At 43.2% G+C, this 17587-nt stretch overlaps 1 protein-coding gene across 2 annotated transcripts in view; it reads right to left on the reverse strand.

Annotated features, from left to right (window-relative positions):
• calcrla (calcitonin receptor-like a) overlaps window positions 1-17587 on the reverse strand; it is a 31766-nt gene extending 14179 nt beyond the window's left edge. Inside the window, exons 1-2 of one of the 2 annotated variants that reach the window (XM_035603967.2) lie at window positions 17018-17587; window positions 108-216 (exon numbers count right to left, since the gene is read on the reverse strand). In XM_035603967.2, coding sequence (XP_035459860.1) covers window positions 108-167 — 60 coding nt within the window. In that variant the 5' untranslated portion in view covers window positions 168-216; window positions 17018-17587. Of the gene's footprint in view, window positions 1-107; window positions 217-16156; window positions 16235-17017 lie in introns of those variants that run through there. The other variant, XM_035603968.2, reaches the window with a different exon arrangement.

A 17587-nucleotide genomic window follows, 5' to 3' on the forward strand; every position in this document is an offset into this window, starting at 1 on the left:
TGTGCAGTGTCTCCTAAGCTTTATTTCTCCACATCAATTTATTCAATGAGTTTGTTTTGATTTTTTTTCAGTGTTTGCTTGTGTGTCTGTGGGCTGTCCTACTGTACCTTTGTCACATTACACAGCAGCATGAGTGCCACCATACAACTCCACCCGGTGCCGTCCATCTTCCTTTTGGCCACGTCAGAGCTGGTTGATAATTGACCAGTTGCAGATCTGGAATGGAGCGTGAATTTGTTGAGCATCATTAAAGTGACAGAACATTGTTTCATGCACAGTGCTTCTTGTTTCTACAACCGTTGATGACTGTGGTTTCAATCTAATGATATGTTGCTACTCTACTTGCCATCACAGTCAATTCAGTTGGGGACAAACTACACAAAAACAAAGTATACTATATTGAAACCTAGACTAAATAGTCCACACATCATTTTTCCATTTACAGTAACATACAGAGATTTATTTTATGTCTATTTGCCAGGTGTGTAAGAAAAAACAAATCTTCTGGACCTAATATGACTTTTAATTTCCTGAAAAGACTGTGATGTCATCAGTCTAGACTCTAGTTGTAGAAGTCAAACATGATAGACGTTATCGCAATGTAAACGTCAAGCAGCAACTGGACCAGAATCAGACTCTACTTCACCAGAATCCGCACCAGAGTAGTGAGCACATGGATCTACTTTGACCCGTATCTCTGCGTGCTATCATTGCCCACAACGCTAGTATTTTGGCCTGGTGATGAAAGAACAGCACAGCTGACAAAACATGAATTTGGAATCAACCCAACATAAGCTGACTGAGCAAAGAAAGTCCCGGTTCCCTGACAAAAGTAATGTCAAGTGTTTTGTGCGCCACATCTTCTTTTGCACTCTTCCATGAATCCCCAAAATGTGACTGTGGTTTCGAATCAGTTTCATTTTTAAAGGTTATGTTGGCATCTCATCCAACAGAATCCCAGAGAGCTGTCTGCGGCAAAGCTGCAGGCCACAGGGATTTCATTTCACGGCTGCCGCATAGCAGATTAGACAAAATTCAAATTGAGACAGTATCCCTCAGGTTGTGCAAATCTTCTGAACAAAAGCAATGCTCAGGTCACTTTGGATAGTTGAAGCCTACCTGCTACATCTAATGTACCATTATCAAAGAGGTAAAGCTCTGCAACTGCTCCACTTCATTGCATTTAGACAGGCACTTGTTCCCTTTTTGGGCTGTTTAACACTCATGTGGTTGCTTTTAGTGGGATTGTAACAGGCCTTTTTTTCTTCTAGCAGCTGAGGACTAAAACGATACAGGAGGGAGGAGAGAGATGGGTGGGTGACACAGTACATGTTGGTACATCACAGGAAGGAGTGGGTTACATCTCATTCAGATGATTAATGATGATTAAATGGCGTCTCTAATACACCAAAGTAAATCATCGCTTGTTTTTTGCAAGATTTGAAGTCAAAGGAGATGTAGACATGAGAAATAACCCTGTTTTCCTGTAAACTGTAATGAACAGTAGCTACATGATTACTACTGTGTGAAGAGAAATATATGGTGACAAACTTCACCTTATATTTATGGATCTTCTCGTCTTTGTCCCCGGCCAAATATTAATTCACCTCTAGACATTTTACCTCATTTCCTTATATAGATTAGGCTATAATGATATTGTGGTAATGTTCTTCCCATCATCATCACCACCTTAATCTCTTGATGTGCACCCATCCTCTACTGCTCGGAAAACCTGCAGCCTGACTCGAAATTTGCCCTAATTTCATTTTCAGATAGATCTTTAAATGATGAGATTTGAAGTATAATCCCGCTTTACGCAGCTTGAACTTTGCTGGAGGCCTGAAAATGAATGAGGGCACCAAATAAACAAGGTGGCAAAGCAGGGGTGGGAGGCATCAGTCAGTGCGTACGCCGCTGAGGGATTTAGACTCTTTGATTCCCACAACTCTCCCTGTAGCTCTGTCACCAGAGGGACTGACCCAGTATCTCCACAAGTCTGTTTTCAGTTAAAACAGCATTACGCTGGGGAGAGGAAGGGAGGAGGGGCTTACTGAAAGTGGGACTGTAAAACATTATAGTGACATGCAAATTAGAACCAGCCAGGAAAAGGAGCAGCTGCTCTGCAAAATGCAGAAATACAGCAATGCAAATGCACACAGGCACAGATTGACACACACACACACACACACACATGGAAAACCACACACATGGAAACACACACACACACACACACACACAAACACACACAAACACACACACACACACACAGCGCTCTACTTTTGCCAAGATCCCCAACTGTTTCTTGGCAAGAGCTCATTTCATACATTAGCAGACTGATGCAGAGGACATTGCTTGTCAGATGGCAACAGAGAACAGATGAAAAAGAATGCTTTCCCAATAGCTGCTTGAATGTCCCCTATAACTACAGTAGTTGTGATGCGTTTCTCAATCCGATTTTCTTTGACTGTTCTTTCTTTCGTCAGTGGTTATACAGCACAACTGAACAATGCCTGAAGGTGGTAGTGAGGAAATGAACTTGATCCCTCCCGACGAAATGGGATTCATTCGTCACAGCTGGAGTTTCCACAATGACATATCCCTCATTTCTGCCTGAGATATCCGATACTATGTTTTGAGCAGTTGATGTTATTAGCGAGTGGCACAAACATTACAAGTTGTACAGTAGCTTAATAGTGATTGGGGTTGGTACTTTACTTCATAGCCAGTAGGCGCAGCCGTCTTTTGAATGATGACATCCTGGGTAGTGAGTCGTTTTATTTAAACCAAATGACAGTGGGTATTACACAGAGTATTAAGTTTAGAATTTGTGTGTCCACGCCTGACTCCTTCTCTCGTGCAGTATGTAACTAATTTATAACAGCAACTTAAGTTCACTAGCAACATTTGGTTCCAATGCAGGAAGCACTGGGACGTTCCAGTGCTAACCTTAACCATACTGAGGCCTCAATTATACTCGCTTGTAGACGCACACACACACAGCTGCGAACACCACTTACAGTCCTGAAACTGTCCTGTATAAGCGGACTACATACCTATGCTCCATACATGCGCATAGGTATGAGATTTAAGACGGTATGATGGTATCATTGTATAGCGCACCTCTAAAATGTCTATTCTAGTAGAATAGCGAAACATAGGTGGTTACACACTGTCATGTACACCCTTCTGATGTGGACGTTCATGTCCCCGGGACCCTCGTGTACTCAAGGACGCAGAAAGTACCACACTAGTCTTAGGCCCCCATGTTTCTTCCCTTCTTTTAAAGCTGCAAAAAAATTCAAAAACAAGGGGAAACAAATGTCTAAAACCAGCTCACAGACTTACAGTCCTCAACCTGTCCTATATAAAATAATTTGTTAGTATTTCTTAATCAAAAAATTACCTATATTCTAACACTGTCATGCTATTGGATTGATATTCCCGGACCCTGTCTAATCATTCATCTATCTGTCCATTATCTATACCGTTTATCCTAAAGGGGTGCAGGGGGGGTTGGAGCCAATCCCAAAATGACATTGGGCAAGGCAGGATACATCATGGAGGATCGCCATCACATTACAGGGATGTTTCACACTCAAAATTCAGACCTACGGTAAATTTAGAGTCTCTGATTAACTTCACCCAAATCTGCATGTCTATACCAACGCAGACCCAGGGATAACATGATATTTCCACACATAAAGGCCCTTGCTGAACGGGGATTCCCTGGTTTAGTTTCTGTGATCTCCTGAGAAAAGTATCTGGGTCATATATTTTATTCATACAGAATTAGTTTTTGTTCATCATGAATGTGTCATTAAAAACACCTGCAACTATACACATAGAGTTTTAAATAAGCTGAAACTCTTTGGATAAAGGCTATTGCAATATTTCTTTGGCTTTTTTTTAATCTGCAGTCATCCTTTATTTGCCCACATGGTTGTGTAGAGGCTATACTTATCAATTTTTTCTCTAGACAAGAGACACACAGTTATAAATTTGGCAACTGTTGCTCCTGAAATACACAACCAATGAGGAATTATCTATCGCTTTTACTGTCGGCGGCTCACTGAAATTCATGCTCATACAGTAAGTATGCTGACCTTTCCTGGTTGGCTACAGTACAAATACAAACATCTTTGGGAAGGAGACTCATCTTCTATTCTATGGCTGACAAATAATTTATACAGTTGTCTAAAGTCAAAGAACTAGTTCTGTATCTGTTTGTATATCATGTAAAAAACTGACTTGCTTCTACAGTACAAGTCAGTTTTTGCCTCTGCTTCTACAGCTTGATTCTGAAGAAACAAAATAAAATTTCGCCCATTATGTGTTTCTCCTACCAAGACAAAGATCGATACATCAGCAGTGATGTGATACAAAACAGATAAATCGAGCAATGAACATGAACATAAATGGTCCTCAATAGATCACATGTGCTACTTAATGAATAATTTCTTGCCAATTGCAGCTCGAAAGCTCAGCGAGCAACCGCCACAAATGCACAGATTATTGATCTGTTTTGCTCAACTGAATCCAACCACAGAGCAGTGTGCACCGTGGGTGGTCCACTATTATCTGTAGTGCCTCTCTGAGTGTTCTGCAGAAGTGGTTAGTCATGTACACTTTGCACAAGGGCTGACATCACCTGTTACATCTGGCAGCATACAGAAACTTACCTGGAAAAAAAACAGCCTGTGCATAACAGCTGTTGTCTTCTCACCCGGTGCCAGAGCACAGCCTGTACTGATCAACTCCCACTATCCCCGCAGAGACGCTGTGCTGCGCTGTAAACATCCTTTGAACCCTCACAGGATGTTTGGCGCCCTATACACCAAGTTCCATTCAGTGGCATTCGGATGTCCATTAGGATGGTGAGGGCCTATAACATCATTACTGCCTCATTGTATGGCAGGATACAGACTTCTAGAGATGGGAGAAACCACAGGAACTAATTAAGCCCCTGCATGCAGAAGGACAACAATCAATAGGTGACTGTGTGCTGTTTTTCTGTTGCTCAGTTTCCTAAATCTTGACGTGACCTGGAAGTATTTCCCCAGCAGCCATGATAAGAGCTGTTTGGATTCTCTAAATGCATAGGAAAGGAGCTTCGAGGCTTCCTTTCCTATCTCCATTAGCACAGGGTACACTGGGGGCTTCCTGTGGGGGAGTAAGGAGATATAGGCACCCCACAATTCATTGCAGCAGCGATATTTAACATGACGCGCCATGCACGGACGTAAACGATTCAATCCGAAGTAGAAGTAGAAGTGTATGAATATGACCCAGAAGTGACGCAGGTCATCATGTAAGTTACAGTTACATATGAAGCATTTACATCTGATGTCACACGGTGGTAAAACACACATAAGAATAATGGATGGAGCCGGTGCGTTTGTTGTTGCCCATCTTCGGAAATTTGTAGTTTCACCACGGCAGACGCCCGTCAATAACATCCGCCGTCGCGTGATGACGTAGTATAGTGAAAGTCAAGTCGGATTCTCTAAGCAGCGCTGTCGGCTTTGCCTAAGTCCTATCAGTTCTCCTTTACACCTTCCCTTGACCTCATGATGTTTTCCACTGTGGTCAAGGTAGATAGGAATAGTAGATACGAAGGACAATTCGACCGCACCCATAGACTTCTCCAGATTTATTTTTACAGCCGGTGAGTCACCCTCTGCTGGTGATTCCAGAGAAAACAGGCTTCAGGCACTTCTGCATTGCCTTCATTTTCTGGACCCAGTGACTACGTCCATGTTAATATACAATCTATGGGTTATGCGCGCAAACTAGCCACCTGCAGGCCCACTGCCGCACTCAGGACTGCGAGTGGTGTGTTTTAGGGACACTTCTATGGGTTTCTTACAACACAGAGTTGGCTATTGGTGACACAATTATCCATTCAGCGTGGCTTGCCCGTCACCTCAACTTAGCATTAGCAAAGAGAGAATAGCCTAGTATACAGAATCGTCTAACCAAGACAAAGCATGGCCACACTACTGAGAGATGTTACATAATGACTTTGAAAAAAACCCAAAGTGTCTCAGAACCAACTGATCAGCTGGGTAGAGTGTGCTGGTACACCAACCCTCAGGCAGTATCATGATACGTGGAAGATATCTCATCCTATCTAATGGATCTCTACGTTCTAGTGTTTGACATCAATTTCAATCTAACTAAACAGTAAGACTGTCTCCCAACCTTTAAAGAAACAAACACGGCCAATCCGACCAAACTGGTACCTGTCCACTCTGTCTCAGAATCGCAGTATCATGACGTTAGCAAGCCCAGTTTTGCTTCACATGCGACACGTGGCCCAGGTCCATGTCTTTATCAGCGAAGATTAACAAAAAACATGTTTGTCAGTAAAACAGTTTGAGTGTGCATCGGTGCATTGCTAGGCTCCACACTAATGAACAAGATGTGCAAGTGTGCATCCATGTTTGCTTGCAAAAAAACACAATATACATAATAGAAGATTATTTCTTATCTCTGTTTGATTATGCCCCTTATTTATATGGCCTCTTATGATCCTTCGACTGCCTTTTCTCGCATGCATAGTATCTTATTCACTGATTTAAATAAAGGACCTATCTGTACATCCACTTTTTTATTTCATAAAAAAATAAACATTGGTTAGGTCTCCAATTGTGAGCACAATGGGAATTGATTATTGAACACATTAGAAATCAATGAAACAAGGAATACTGTAGCTGTCTTAAAGAGATGTGGGGCACATGATTGCAGCACATTGCAGATGGAGCTTTTTAAGATTAACACTAAACCTGGTTTTCATGTTTTGGCAGATATAACCTCTCCCATCTGACTGAAGAATGTCTCAATTAAGAGTTTAGCATCTCAGTCCCTTGTGTTACCGAGCCCTGGACATGAGAGCAAACCTCATGCTGGCCTCCAAGTTGCCAACGGCATCACCAGATGTCAGGCAAAACAATAACAATCCCACACAGATGTGAGGGAAGGAGTTGTCTTTGTTGCATGAAAAGACCTCAACTCCCAATCCTCCCGCCCTCGCGGCCGCACGCAATGTTCTTTGCATTAACATGGCAACAGGGATGTTGCGCTCCAGTGCTCTCGCCGCATAGGACAACGCAGATGTCTAACTGTTCATGTCATTGCATTTACACCCTCGTTGCCCTCATGCCAACATGCTCTGTGCGAGCACGTGCTTCTACTTACAGCTATAGTGCCGAGAAGAAGAAATGGAGTCTACATTTGAATCGAATGTAGATCATCGGGACATTAGGATAAAACAGGGGCTCGTACTTGTGCTAAATATTGTAACCATAAATGATGTCAGCTGCTGGACACAGCCGGTCACTATGGTCACTCAAACACTGAGGCTATATGGTCAAAGGGCAGATGATGCAGTCAAATATCTCAGGGGAATTAAGAATACTGAAAGTCTGTCGCACACAATCTTCATCCAGCAAGAGTGCGGAGGGTGGCATGGTGGATGTAAATGCAATGTGTCAAGTTGAATTCTTGTCCCTTCTAAGACTAGCCATTAATATGAGCGTCACTTTTTTTTTTACAATACCCAGTCTGACAGCCTTCCCTAACACTACAACACTAATCATATTCTAGTTGCTGTGCACAGACAGTGTTTTGTACATTAATAATTTGAGGCTTCAATCTGGGGTTGGGCAGAATCGTCCAATATCAACACTCACGCAAAAGGATGGGTTAGAAATACAACACCAATTCTCATTTGCATGGTTGCCTATGGGCTTTAAATTTAAGGTGCATTTATAAAGTCTTCTGAAAACACCATGAAGCAGCCAACAAAGTCATTATGATGCCACATATTCAGTGACTGAACTAGTACATGAGTCACAAAAAACGAGCTTTCCCATGTAGCCCGTCTGAACATTCTGAAAACCTGCCAAACATGGCAGCATTATCAAAGAGGCGCAGAGGGCGCAGCTCACAGATAGAGAGATGTTATTCTATCACGACAGCTGCTTGACATCATAAAACTGTGTCCTCAGCTGCTGCGAGTACTGAGGCTTCATGAGTGTTCCATCCCCTGTAAAGCCAAACGCTGGGCTCACTCCATCATTTTTTCCCCCCTTCATTTTCTACAGACACTATCCAAATTTCAACCAAATCACTCAAAAGTTAAAAGGAACATTTAACTCTTATTGGAAAATGCAAAATATAGTACTTGCTTGGCAAGGGGTAAAGGCATGATGAAAAGACTGATACCACTCTCAAAACTTTATAGGAAAAGTGCAGCTGGAGTCAACAGCCAGATAACTCTGTGTAGCATAAAGACTGGAAATAGGGAAACAGCTAGTCGGGAGGTCAGTTTTAGAGGTCCTTATAATTAGAGCCCGACCGATATATCCATTTGCCGATAGTATCGGCTGATATGACCCTTTCACAGACATATTGGTATCAGCACTTATGTTCACCGATATGAAATCGTTTATCGTACAGAATAAAACAATGCAGAACAAAGTGAATTCATGTTAACATTTTACGTAAAATTAATTGTTTATTTTCTAAATTCAAGTTCTATATATTTGGTTGTATTTGTGTTTTCTTTTATTTAGTTATTTATGATAAGGTTCATGGCTAAATTTACATCTCGAGCCTCCATTACATTTCTTTGTCATAAAGGTTAAAACTTGATTCTTCTTCTCCATTTTTTTATTCCACTTCATTAATCTCACAGTTGTAGTTCTTGCTTCAACACCGGTGGTCCCAGAGAGGACACCAAAGACTAGAGAAAAGTCGAACAAAATTGAAAAAAACAAATATGTGTATATATATATATATATATATATATATATATATATATATATATATATATATATACATATACATGCAGCAGAACTTTTATTTTCATCAATCCTCCAACTTGCAGCACAAAGGAGTACATGTGTATTTTGCAAAACGTTGAGCTATTTCTATATAAAGCTATAAAGAGGAAACTAAACTCTGATGAGCAGGCGGCTGTGAGACAAGAGGCCTGCCCTCAGTCGACCGAAGAGATAACATTGCATCTTCCCTCTGCATCTGAAATGGCATCGCACCACGCCATCATCATCATTCAAACATGACAAGTAAACATCACGATCGGCATGGCTCTCCTCCGATGTGGATGTCTCGCCGCGGAAAACGATATCGTTCCAGAGGCCTCTGGTCTACGCAGGGGCAAACATAGCACAAATACCTAGATAAAAATACACAAGTTAAAAATAGACCAGGCGTAGATTTGCACCTTCGTATATCTGCTACTAGTTCTCCTTGGTGTTAATGTAAATGTTTTGAAGCTGTAGGGCTTGGAAGGCTGTGTTTAAAATAGTCTTCTGAGCATGTGCTCCCTGCTTAACCCGAGGCGTACAGTATAGTCTGGTGGGAGAGAGCGGCTAATTCCGCCAATTCTTTCCACTACATAGAGCCACATTTTCACAGGTCACTAGATTTTCTTTGTCAAGTGCTTCAAGCGCACTGACAGTCTGAGAGCTTTACACAATAGCTTAAGCTTTCTTAGCAGCCCCCCCCCCCCCCCCCCCAAATCCCATCATAACCGATGCTTTTCACAGATTTCAGTTTCATTTTGTTGCAGAGATTAGTAGTCATTAAGCCTGAGGGGATATTTTACAGGCCAACCCTGCCCTGGGAGTTAAAATGGGTGTTAACCACTCAGATTTTTATCTGGAGATGGAAACAGAATGAAACAGGAAAGATGCCCTTTGGCATCTGTCTGCAAAGCTAGTCAAGCACCAAATCCCTAATTCCCCCCAACCCTTGTGTTCAGTGTCATTCTGTCCATCGGAACATTATCAAAATTCCACTTCACACACAGTGTGTGATATTGGCAAGGTAACGTAACCTACTTATACGATCACTAATCAGAGACAAAACTAGGATGCCTCTGCCAAGGACCAACAGTCCCCTTGAATCCAACCAAGACACACATTGCTCTCACTATACACCTGTAGATATCAGTCCCCTAAATATGCCTGACATTTCTTTTTTCATCAACATCCATGAATTATTCCCTGGGAAATCTGTGAAATTGTGAAAAAATGCCTCTCACAATGTTAAGGAAGGTGGGGGAAAAAAATTCTGGATCCGCCCCTTTGTCCAGAACTACCCCCAAATCGAATGGGTTATTACTTGGGTCATGGAAATCCGTTTTTGCGTAATCCTGCTGAAAAACAAACCAACAGACTGAGGCGAAAATATGACCTCCTTGGCGGCGAGGTAATAGCGCGGAGGAGCAGAGAGGTAGTAAGACAGCTGCAATTGTCCCCTGAAGAGATATCGCCAATGCATTACATCTTTATACCTTTGGTAGAAAAGTGATAATAACACCATAGAGAAAAGGTAAAAAAAGGTTTGCAAAGCTTCAACTAACAGTTTCACGGTAAATATTCCACCATGTATGTATGGTGTGTGGTATGTGTGTGTGTGTGTGTGTTGCAATGGCAAAAATAACCCTGGAGCTCGGTCAACTTCACAGCTGTTTTAAGACGGCCCAAAGGAAGACGAGGAGGAAGATCCTCCTGCTGTGGGCCCTCGACTTGACCTCCAAGGGAGCTATTCACGTTGCTCTGTATGCAATCGGATGGGATTGTGTAACAAAATCATTTAACTGCGTACATATGTGGGCTACTATGAAACTAGAGCCCAGAGATCTGAAATGTTGTGGGGATTGAACTGATAGAAACGACCAATGCCGGCAAAGGATTGCAATGTTTTTTAATCATTCATCATTAATCCACTGATTGTTTTCTACCATGAATGTTAAAAATCCATAATTTCTCACAGAAAACGAGGATGTTTTCAATTGTGCTGGCCAAAACTGAAAGATCAATTAATCGCCATAAGTCAGTGAAAAACAGTCAGCTCAGATTTGAGAAGCTGGAACAAGGCATTTTCTTAAATTTTTGCTGGGAAAGGGGTTCAATTAATTCATTAACCTTAACATTATAATTGCTGATTGATTCTATTGTTTGACCAAGCAATAATTTCCCTAATACTTGAAGGTATAAGTAGTAGCCATAATACATGTGCCACCATTCATGGCAGCAGGCGTCTGTGTAGCCAATAGAACAAGGCTACGTGTAAAAAGCTTCCAGGTGGGATTATAGAGTATGAAACAAAGGCTTGAAAAGAACAGTGGGGTTATTGAGATCTGAAAACAGCATATGTAATCTATGACGTTGGAGTGACATGATCATCACTATTTGGGGAAACTTGAAGTGATGCAAGGGCCCATTTACAGTCAAACTGAAACTATTGGACGTATGTGATTTCGGAATTAGCTGACATTAACTGAACAGGCCTTCCGGTTGTGTGTCGGTTTCTTGTCCACACGATGTACACCTGGTCATGAACAATCAAGGAGTAAAGAAATTGTGATGTCCCATACATGTCATTGTTTCATTAGACATATTTTAGAGTGAGTTAAGTAGTATTCCTAGTTGGATGTTTTTTTATTGTGGTTGTTCATTCGAAAAGCTGAGGTCCCAAACAAAAAAAAAAAGCTGATATGTTTTTTTCAAAAGTCTTGTGAAAAGACGTGTACCTCAAAACTGAACTTGTCTTGTGCAGTGCAGTCTGCCTACTGTACAGAATATGACAGATCATTGATGTTACAGATTCATGCAGCAACAGTTTAAAATGAGAACATCTGCACCACCTTTCTCCGTCTCATACATGTTACAGTGTAATGAATTATTGAATAAACAAAGACTTAAGCAAGATGTTTTGTGTTGCAAGTGTCGCACATCAACTGGCAAACATAACTTTCTGCTCGAGCTGTCGGCTTTGATAAAAATTACCAAAGACCATCCATCCAGTCAAAATGGGAGTATTCTTACAGGTCACACTAGGACTTGTCATCATGACAACTATGAAGAATATGGACAACAATACACAGTTTTTTTGTCTGGAACGAAACAATTTGGGACTTTTATTAACTTTGGAAACCAATTAACTGCAATAATGTAGAGAGGGATATTTGGCACTGCTCAGGGCAGCCTGAATTTGACAATAATAACAGTCACATTTTCACAGTAGAGTAGGTTAGCTAATTGGAGCACCAACAGCAAATGTCTGCGACAGACTCAGCTCACGGCAGCAGAAAACACAGGGTGGATGAGGGGGTTCAAAGCAGTGTGCACTGACTGGAAAGGGAGCTCTTCAAGACCAGAAATCCCGGTGCTCACTTTTACAAATGATTCACCAACACACTGTTCCGTAAAATCCCCAAGAATAGACTATGGTAGTTCAGTTTTATGGAACAGTGAGGCCTTAGAATGCAAAATGATTATGGTTCGTTACTCCTTTGTGAGTAACGACCACACTGTACTGCGGGGTTCACCTTTGGAGGCCACACAGACACGCAGAGCCTCCCTTGGGCCATTTCCTCTATTCCATATGCCAGGGGGCCCCTTCCCTCCATCCCTCACGGTAAACCAGGAAGCCTGTGTCACTGACAATTTGTTTAGCTCACACAAACATGGAACACCCTTAGAACAGGCTCTTTCCACTGTCCTCTATCGTCCGCAAAGCTGTGCAGCTCGCGCTGCCGGCCCCCCTGCGCACAGACAAAGCTCCTCAGCTGCTGCGTGTCAAAACATTAAGCCGTGTAAGGTGTCGTCAGGCACCTTGTGTACTGAAACGAGAAAGTAGATTGGAAAAAAAAATGACCCTTCGTAATCTATGACTGGAAAAAAAATGACCTCAATAGAATTTACGCACACACACACACACACACACACACAAGAAACTGAATCCGGAACCCGAGGTCAGCGCTTTGAGACTGGTGCATACTGTATGTACATCATTGTGCGTTTGTGTAATATGATAACTTCAGGCTGAGGTAAGCAGACAGAAAGAAAAACAAACATGATGGATACTTGTGTTGCCGATTCGATTCAAGTTGAAACTCAATAAAAGGTTTGACTTGAATGTGGTTTAAAGAACAGTAAAATATATGAAATTGATGGTCACATCCCTTCATGGATAAATGTGTTCTGAGTTCCTACAGTGACCACGGCCTGACAGAGAACCAAGCAGACGATGAGCTGCAGGGCGCAGAAGCCCAGTGCATCGTGATGATTTATGGGGGGGTTACGTTTCATGAGCATCATCATTACTCTTGGGGCAGAATGTGGCGGTCTTTGTTCTCGTCAGTGTGGGTCGCCACGTTTGTAGGAAGGAAGTCCCACACAATAGCATTGGTTCAACTCGCATATAATCCTGCATATAGTGTTACCACAGCGGGTAAAATTAAAATTGTGCCTCGACTACAAATAAATGACACGATGTTCAACGGAGCTACCGTATGATGGTATCAGCTGTGGGGGAGAGTCCTCTGGCACAAACCTTTTACATGCTATTGGATTAGGAATAGACTTATCATACTATGGAGATAGTAAAGGCTTTGGGAGCTATGCCACCGAGACCTTTGTCTACCGCCACGTTTAATAGCCCCTTTCTGTACCCGGGCAATAAACACTCAGCTTGACAGTTAGGGGGTTGAATGTGGGGAGTTGCATGACATTCCCACTGCACAATCAGCTCATGTATTTAGTGTGGGCCCGGGCAATTGGAAGTTGTCCGAGCAAATAGGGTCTCACAGAGCCATCTGAGAGTGCTGCCAACTGGCAACTTTGACGCGTTCGCTGTCCAAAGTGTCCTGAGAGTTGTCCTGGATGGACAGTGACTTACAAACCCAGACTTACCATGCTCACTGTGTGGCATTTATGATCCTATGCGGCCTCATATTTTACGATCAACAGCGGGGGAGTGTGATATGTTTCGTCTACAATAATATCTTAATTCAGGTTTTATGTGACAATATCACGTGTGACACTCACTTTGCAAAAACCAAACCTTGACAGTCACTATGTCATGTAGTAGGACAGACCACCGCGCATGAAAACTGTAGGTGCACGCAGTGTGCACATGGTCTCTGCAACTCAAGTTAAGCTAGTGCAGCTGCCTAAAAATGCACGAGTGAACTTTAAAATGAGTGAACAAACAGGGATAGTGCGCAGAATACAGACACCACCAGCCACACGACATAGACACGGATTATCTTCACTCACATGGAGGTGGTTTGGCTTTGGGAAGACAAGTGTATCCCAAAATTCGGCTCGATGACTAACTTGTTTCACCATGTGCAAACCAGCCTCCACACAGAATGTGAAGAGGTTGAAAAGGTGTCCACGGCAGCCCTGAACCAGCACAAAAACACTCTGCAAACTTTAACCAGAATCATTATGCAAAAGCAGAAAGGAAAATCAACAATTGGCGAGACATAAAACCAGCTGAGATAGCAAAAGACATGGTGCCAAATGGTTTCAAACAAGTTTTTATCCCATTAGACTCGACACACACAGCCTGGCCCGACATATTTCCTTCAAACAGCTCTGTGTAAATTTTAAGGGATTCAAGTAACCAAACTTTGGAATAACAAGCATCAGTGAATATCCTATTAGCAGGAGCTACAATACACTATGCATACAATCAAATTATTTGCATTTTCTTTTTGTGAAATACTGGACTCTTCAATCCTCTAAAAACTTATTTGCTTGAAAGGCCCTGAAAACATGTTTATTGCCAGTGCCCTGTAGTCAGTGAACCCAGGGCCCTAGTCGAGATTTTAGAATATGATGAAATATGAGGTATTAATTAATAAATTGTCTATCCGGCACTTTTTAAGAATTAAAAAAAGGTCCACCTTGAATAAATGTTTGCCTAAATGTAAGTACAACAGGCTACATAGTGCTGATAATATTCCACCTCAGTCATTCTTTACTGTTAGAGAACAATTGAACTAAGGAATGTTCCTTGCCTGGAGCCCTTCCACTGATCTGAAACTATGCATTTCTGAACTGTTCACATTGAATTCATGAACGCACCCATAACAATCATGTTGGTATAATTTAGTGAACTCATAGCCTACAAAGCCTGACATACCTGGGGTAACGTCAGATGACCTGTAAGCTATAGGCTGTCGAAAACTGGGCTGTATGTTGTGAACATGCACAAGATGTTTCGACACGCTGCTCGCGTCATTTTGTGCCCTAGACGACCGCCTGTGTCACGCTCTGCCCCTGAGTGAACACAAAATGATCAGCCAGCCCTCAGTGTCAGAAGAGTTTGGCTGTTTCACAAGAGATTTCTGTATTTGTGCGTCTGTTGTCTTCTCACTGGTTATTAGTGTGAGGTGATGACACATGCTAAATGTGAATTGTGAAACAAGGTCCACAGGGGCTTTAACAGTCACATTTTAGTGTGTTTTAAGGGTCAAAGTGTTACAATTTTTTTTTTTAAATTCAGTATCTAACCTTATCCCTAACTTTCCCTTGACCAGGCCATTTAAGTTTCCCTAAACTTTACCATGTCTAGTTTTTGATATTGTGCGGGGGGATTTGTAAAACGTTTCAAACATGTGAAACTAGCAAAGTTTAAAGGACCACTGTGTTTAGTGGCATCTAGTGGTGAAGTTGCAGATTGCGAGCGAGTGACTAACTACCCATCCCCGCTTCCTTTCCTTTCCAAGCGTTTCTACAGAGTCATGAAATGAAACATGAAAGGCCGTCTCTAGAGCCAGTGTTTAATTTGTCCATAGAAAACAGTGGACCTTCCGCTAATGTAGATATATTAAAGGCTCAGTCGGAGGTGTCAAAACCATTTCATACGATAATACACTAATGAAAGCATCATTAAATATTATATTCCATTTCTTCCAATAGATCCCCTCAATCCCACACAGGCACAAAATACAACTAGCACCTAAAACCTGTTGATGTGATGTTTCAAATAAATAAATACCCAATTAGTCTTCATAATTACTGTTTTCCTATTCGCAAACGGGAAAGTGCTCAATTAAACAGTGCTCAACATATCTGGCTACGTGTGGCCACACTCCACGAGAAAATGGGCAGGATACAGCTTGCGGCGAAACTAATTTCAAATAGGGGTTGTCGACAGTGCACCCGTGGGCACAAACTGTGCTGTGCGAACGAGCTGCAGCGCCGCTGCGCCGTCGCCTCCTCCATGCCGACGCCGGTGCGTCTCTCCCCAGCACGGTATACACATACACAGCCGGCGGTGGCCACCTTCGTCACATCCTCTTCATCATCCTCCTCCTCCTCCTCCTCACCATCACCATCACTCACTACTACCCTCGTCGTCCCCGTTTCACTGTGGCGCCCACAAACTTCCAGCTTGTCCAAATGTGCCGCTTACGTAACCATGCAGATGGTTTGGCGAACCAGTGACCGAGCGCGCACATCAAAGCCCCGGCGCTGAATGGAGCCGAGCCGCCGCTGATCTCCAATCAGGCTGAAAAGCCCGAGCGCAATCCCCCCCCCAACATACACTTCATCTGTGATCATTTCATCTACAGAATGGATGGTGAAACTGGATGCGCGGTCAACCGTGAGGTTAAACACACCTCTGATGATAATATAATCTGTGCGTTAATACTAAAGACCCTGTGTAATTCCCGTTTTTAAATAAAGAAGGCTTTTTGCGCATTTCCACGACGCGTGGGTATGGCGCATCACTCGACACGTTGCGGGTCAACCCCCCTCCGTGAAGCGGATAGAAAGGTGAGCCCTCGTCATCTCAGGAGAACCGTGCGTTAAATGTGCGCGAAAGGTTTCGCGCGTGGATGTTTTCCTCTCGTGTCCACGTGGGCTTTTTTTGGGGGGGGGGGGTTGTTGTTTGTTGTTCCGCGTCCGGCTCTTGACAGAAGGACAGTGCAGATTACGTGGAGCCAGTTGTACGGATGCTCATACCGGCGTTTGTGCTGGATTGAGCGCCCGCGAGAGCATTCAGCGAGCGCGCCCTCCTCGGCGGTGCAATCCACGCAGATGCGCTGCGAATGAGCCCGACAAACACGCGACGGGGAATCGAAAGGCGCGTGTCAACTCCGGGCTGACTCTGCCCCGCGCTGACACTGCGCGCTGCAGAAGACATGGCAGTCATACAGGCACACGTAACGCATATGCAAACTCACACTCCGCGTCAGCGCGTCCTCCCGCGGACTCAGATCCGACCGCGGAACAGAGGGTCTGTGAAGAGTGGAGGGAAAGTCTTGAGGCAAATCCTGCGAAGTGTCTCCTGTCCTCGGCGGCGGCGGCGCAGGGCACCAGACACGGCGGATCTCCGGCGCGCAGTGAGCGCGGCGCAGCTCCAGCGGGCTGTCAGGTTGACGTTGGAAGGCAACCCACCACTTCCGGTTACATCACAGTGCAGCCCGCAGCTGACGACCTGGTTGCCTCTGGACTCCCACACTCTACGGCACACTGGCTGAGGCGACAGGTTTCGAGTCTGTTCTTGCTCACGGGCACTACAGGAGATAAACTTCTTTCCTCTTTTTTTTTACATGCAAATTTTGCCTGGCTTTTTAGCAATTGGGCCACATACATGTGTAGGCCAACTAGACCAATCATGGGTTTATGGGGAAAGACAAGGTCCCTGATGCCCCTATGTAACAATGGTAATAATGCTACGGTACTATAAATATAAAAGTCCAATATATTTGTATTGTAATTACACAACATTTGTAGTAGTCATTGCCCAACAT

The sequence above is a fragment of the Scophthalmus maximus genome, chromosome 14 (genome assembly GCF_022379125.1).
Source record: "Scophthalmus maximus strain ysfricsl-2021 chromosome 14, ASM2237912v1, whole genome shotgun sequence".
In the NCBI taxonomy this organism is placed as follows: Eukaryota; Metazoa; Chordata; class Actinopteri; order Pleuronectiformes; family Scophthalmidae; genus Scophthalmus; species Scophthalmus maximus.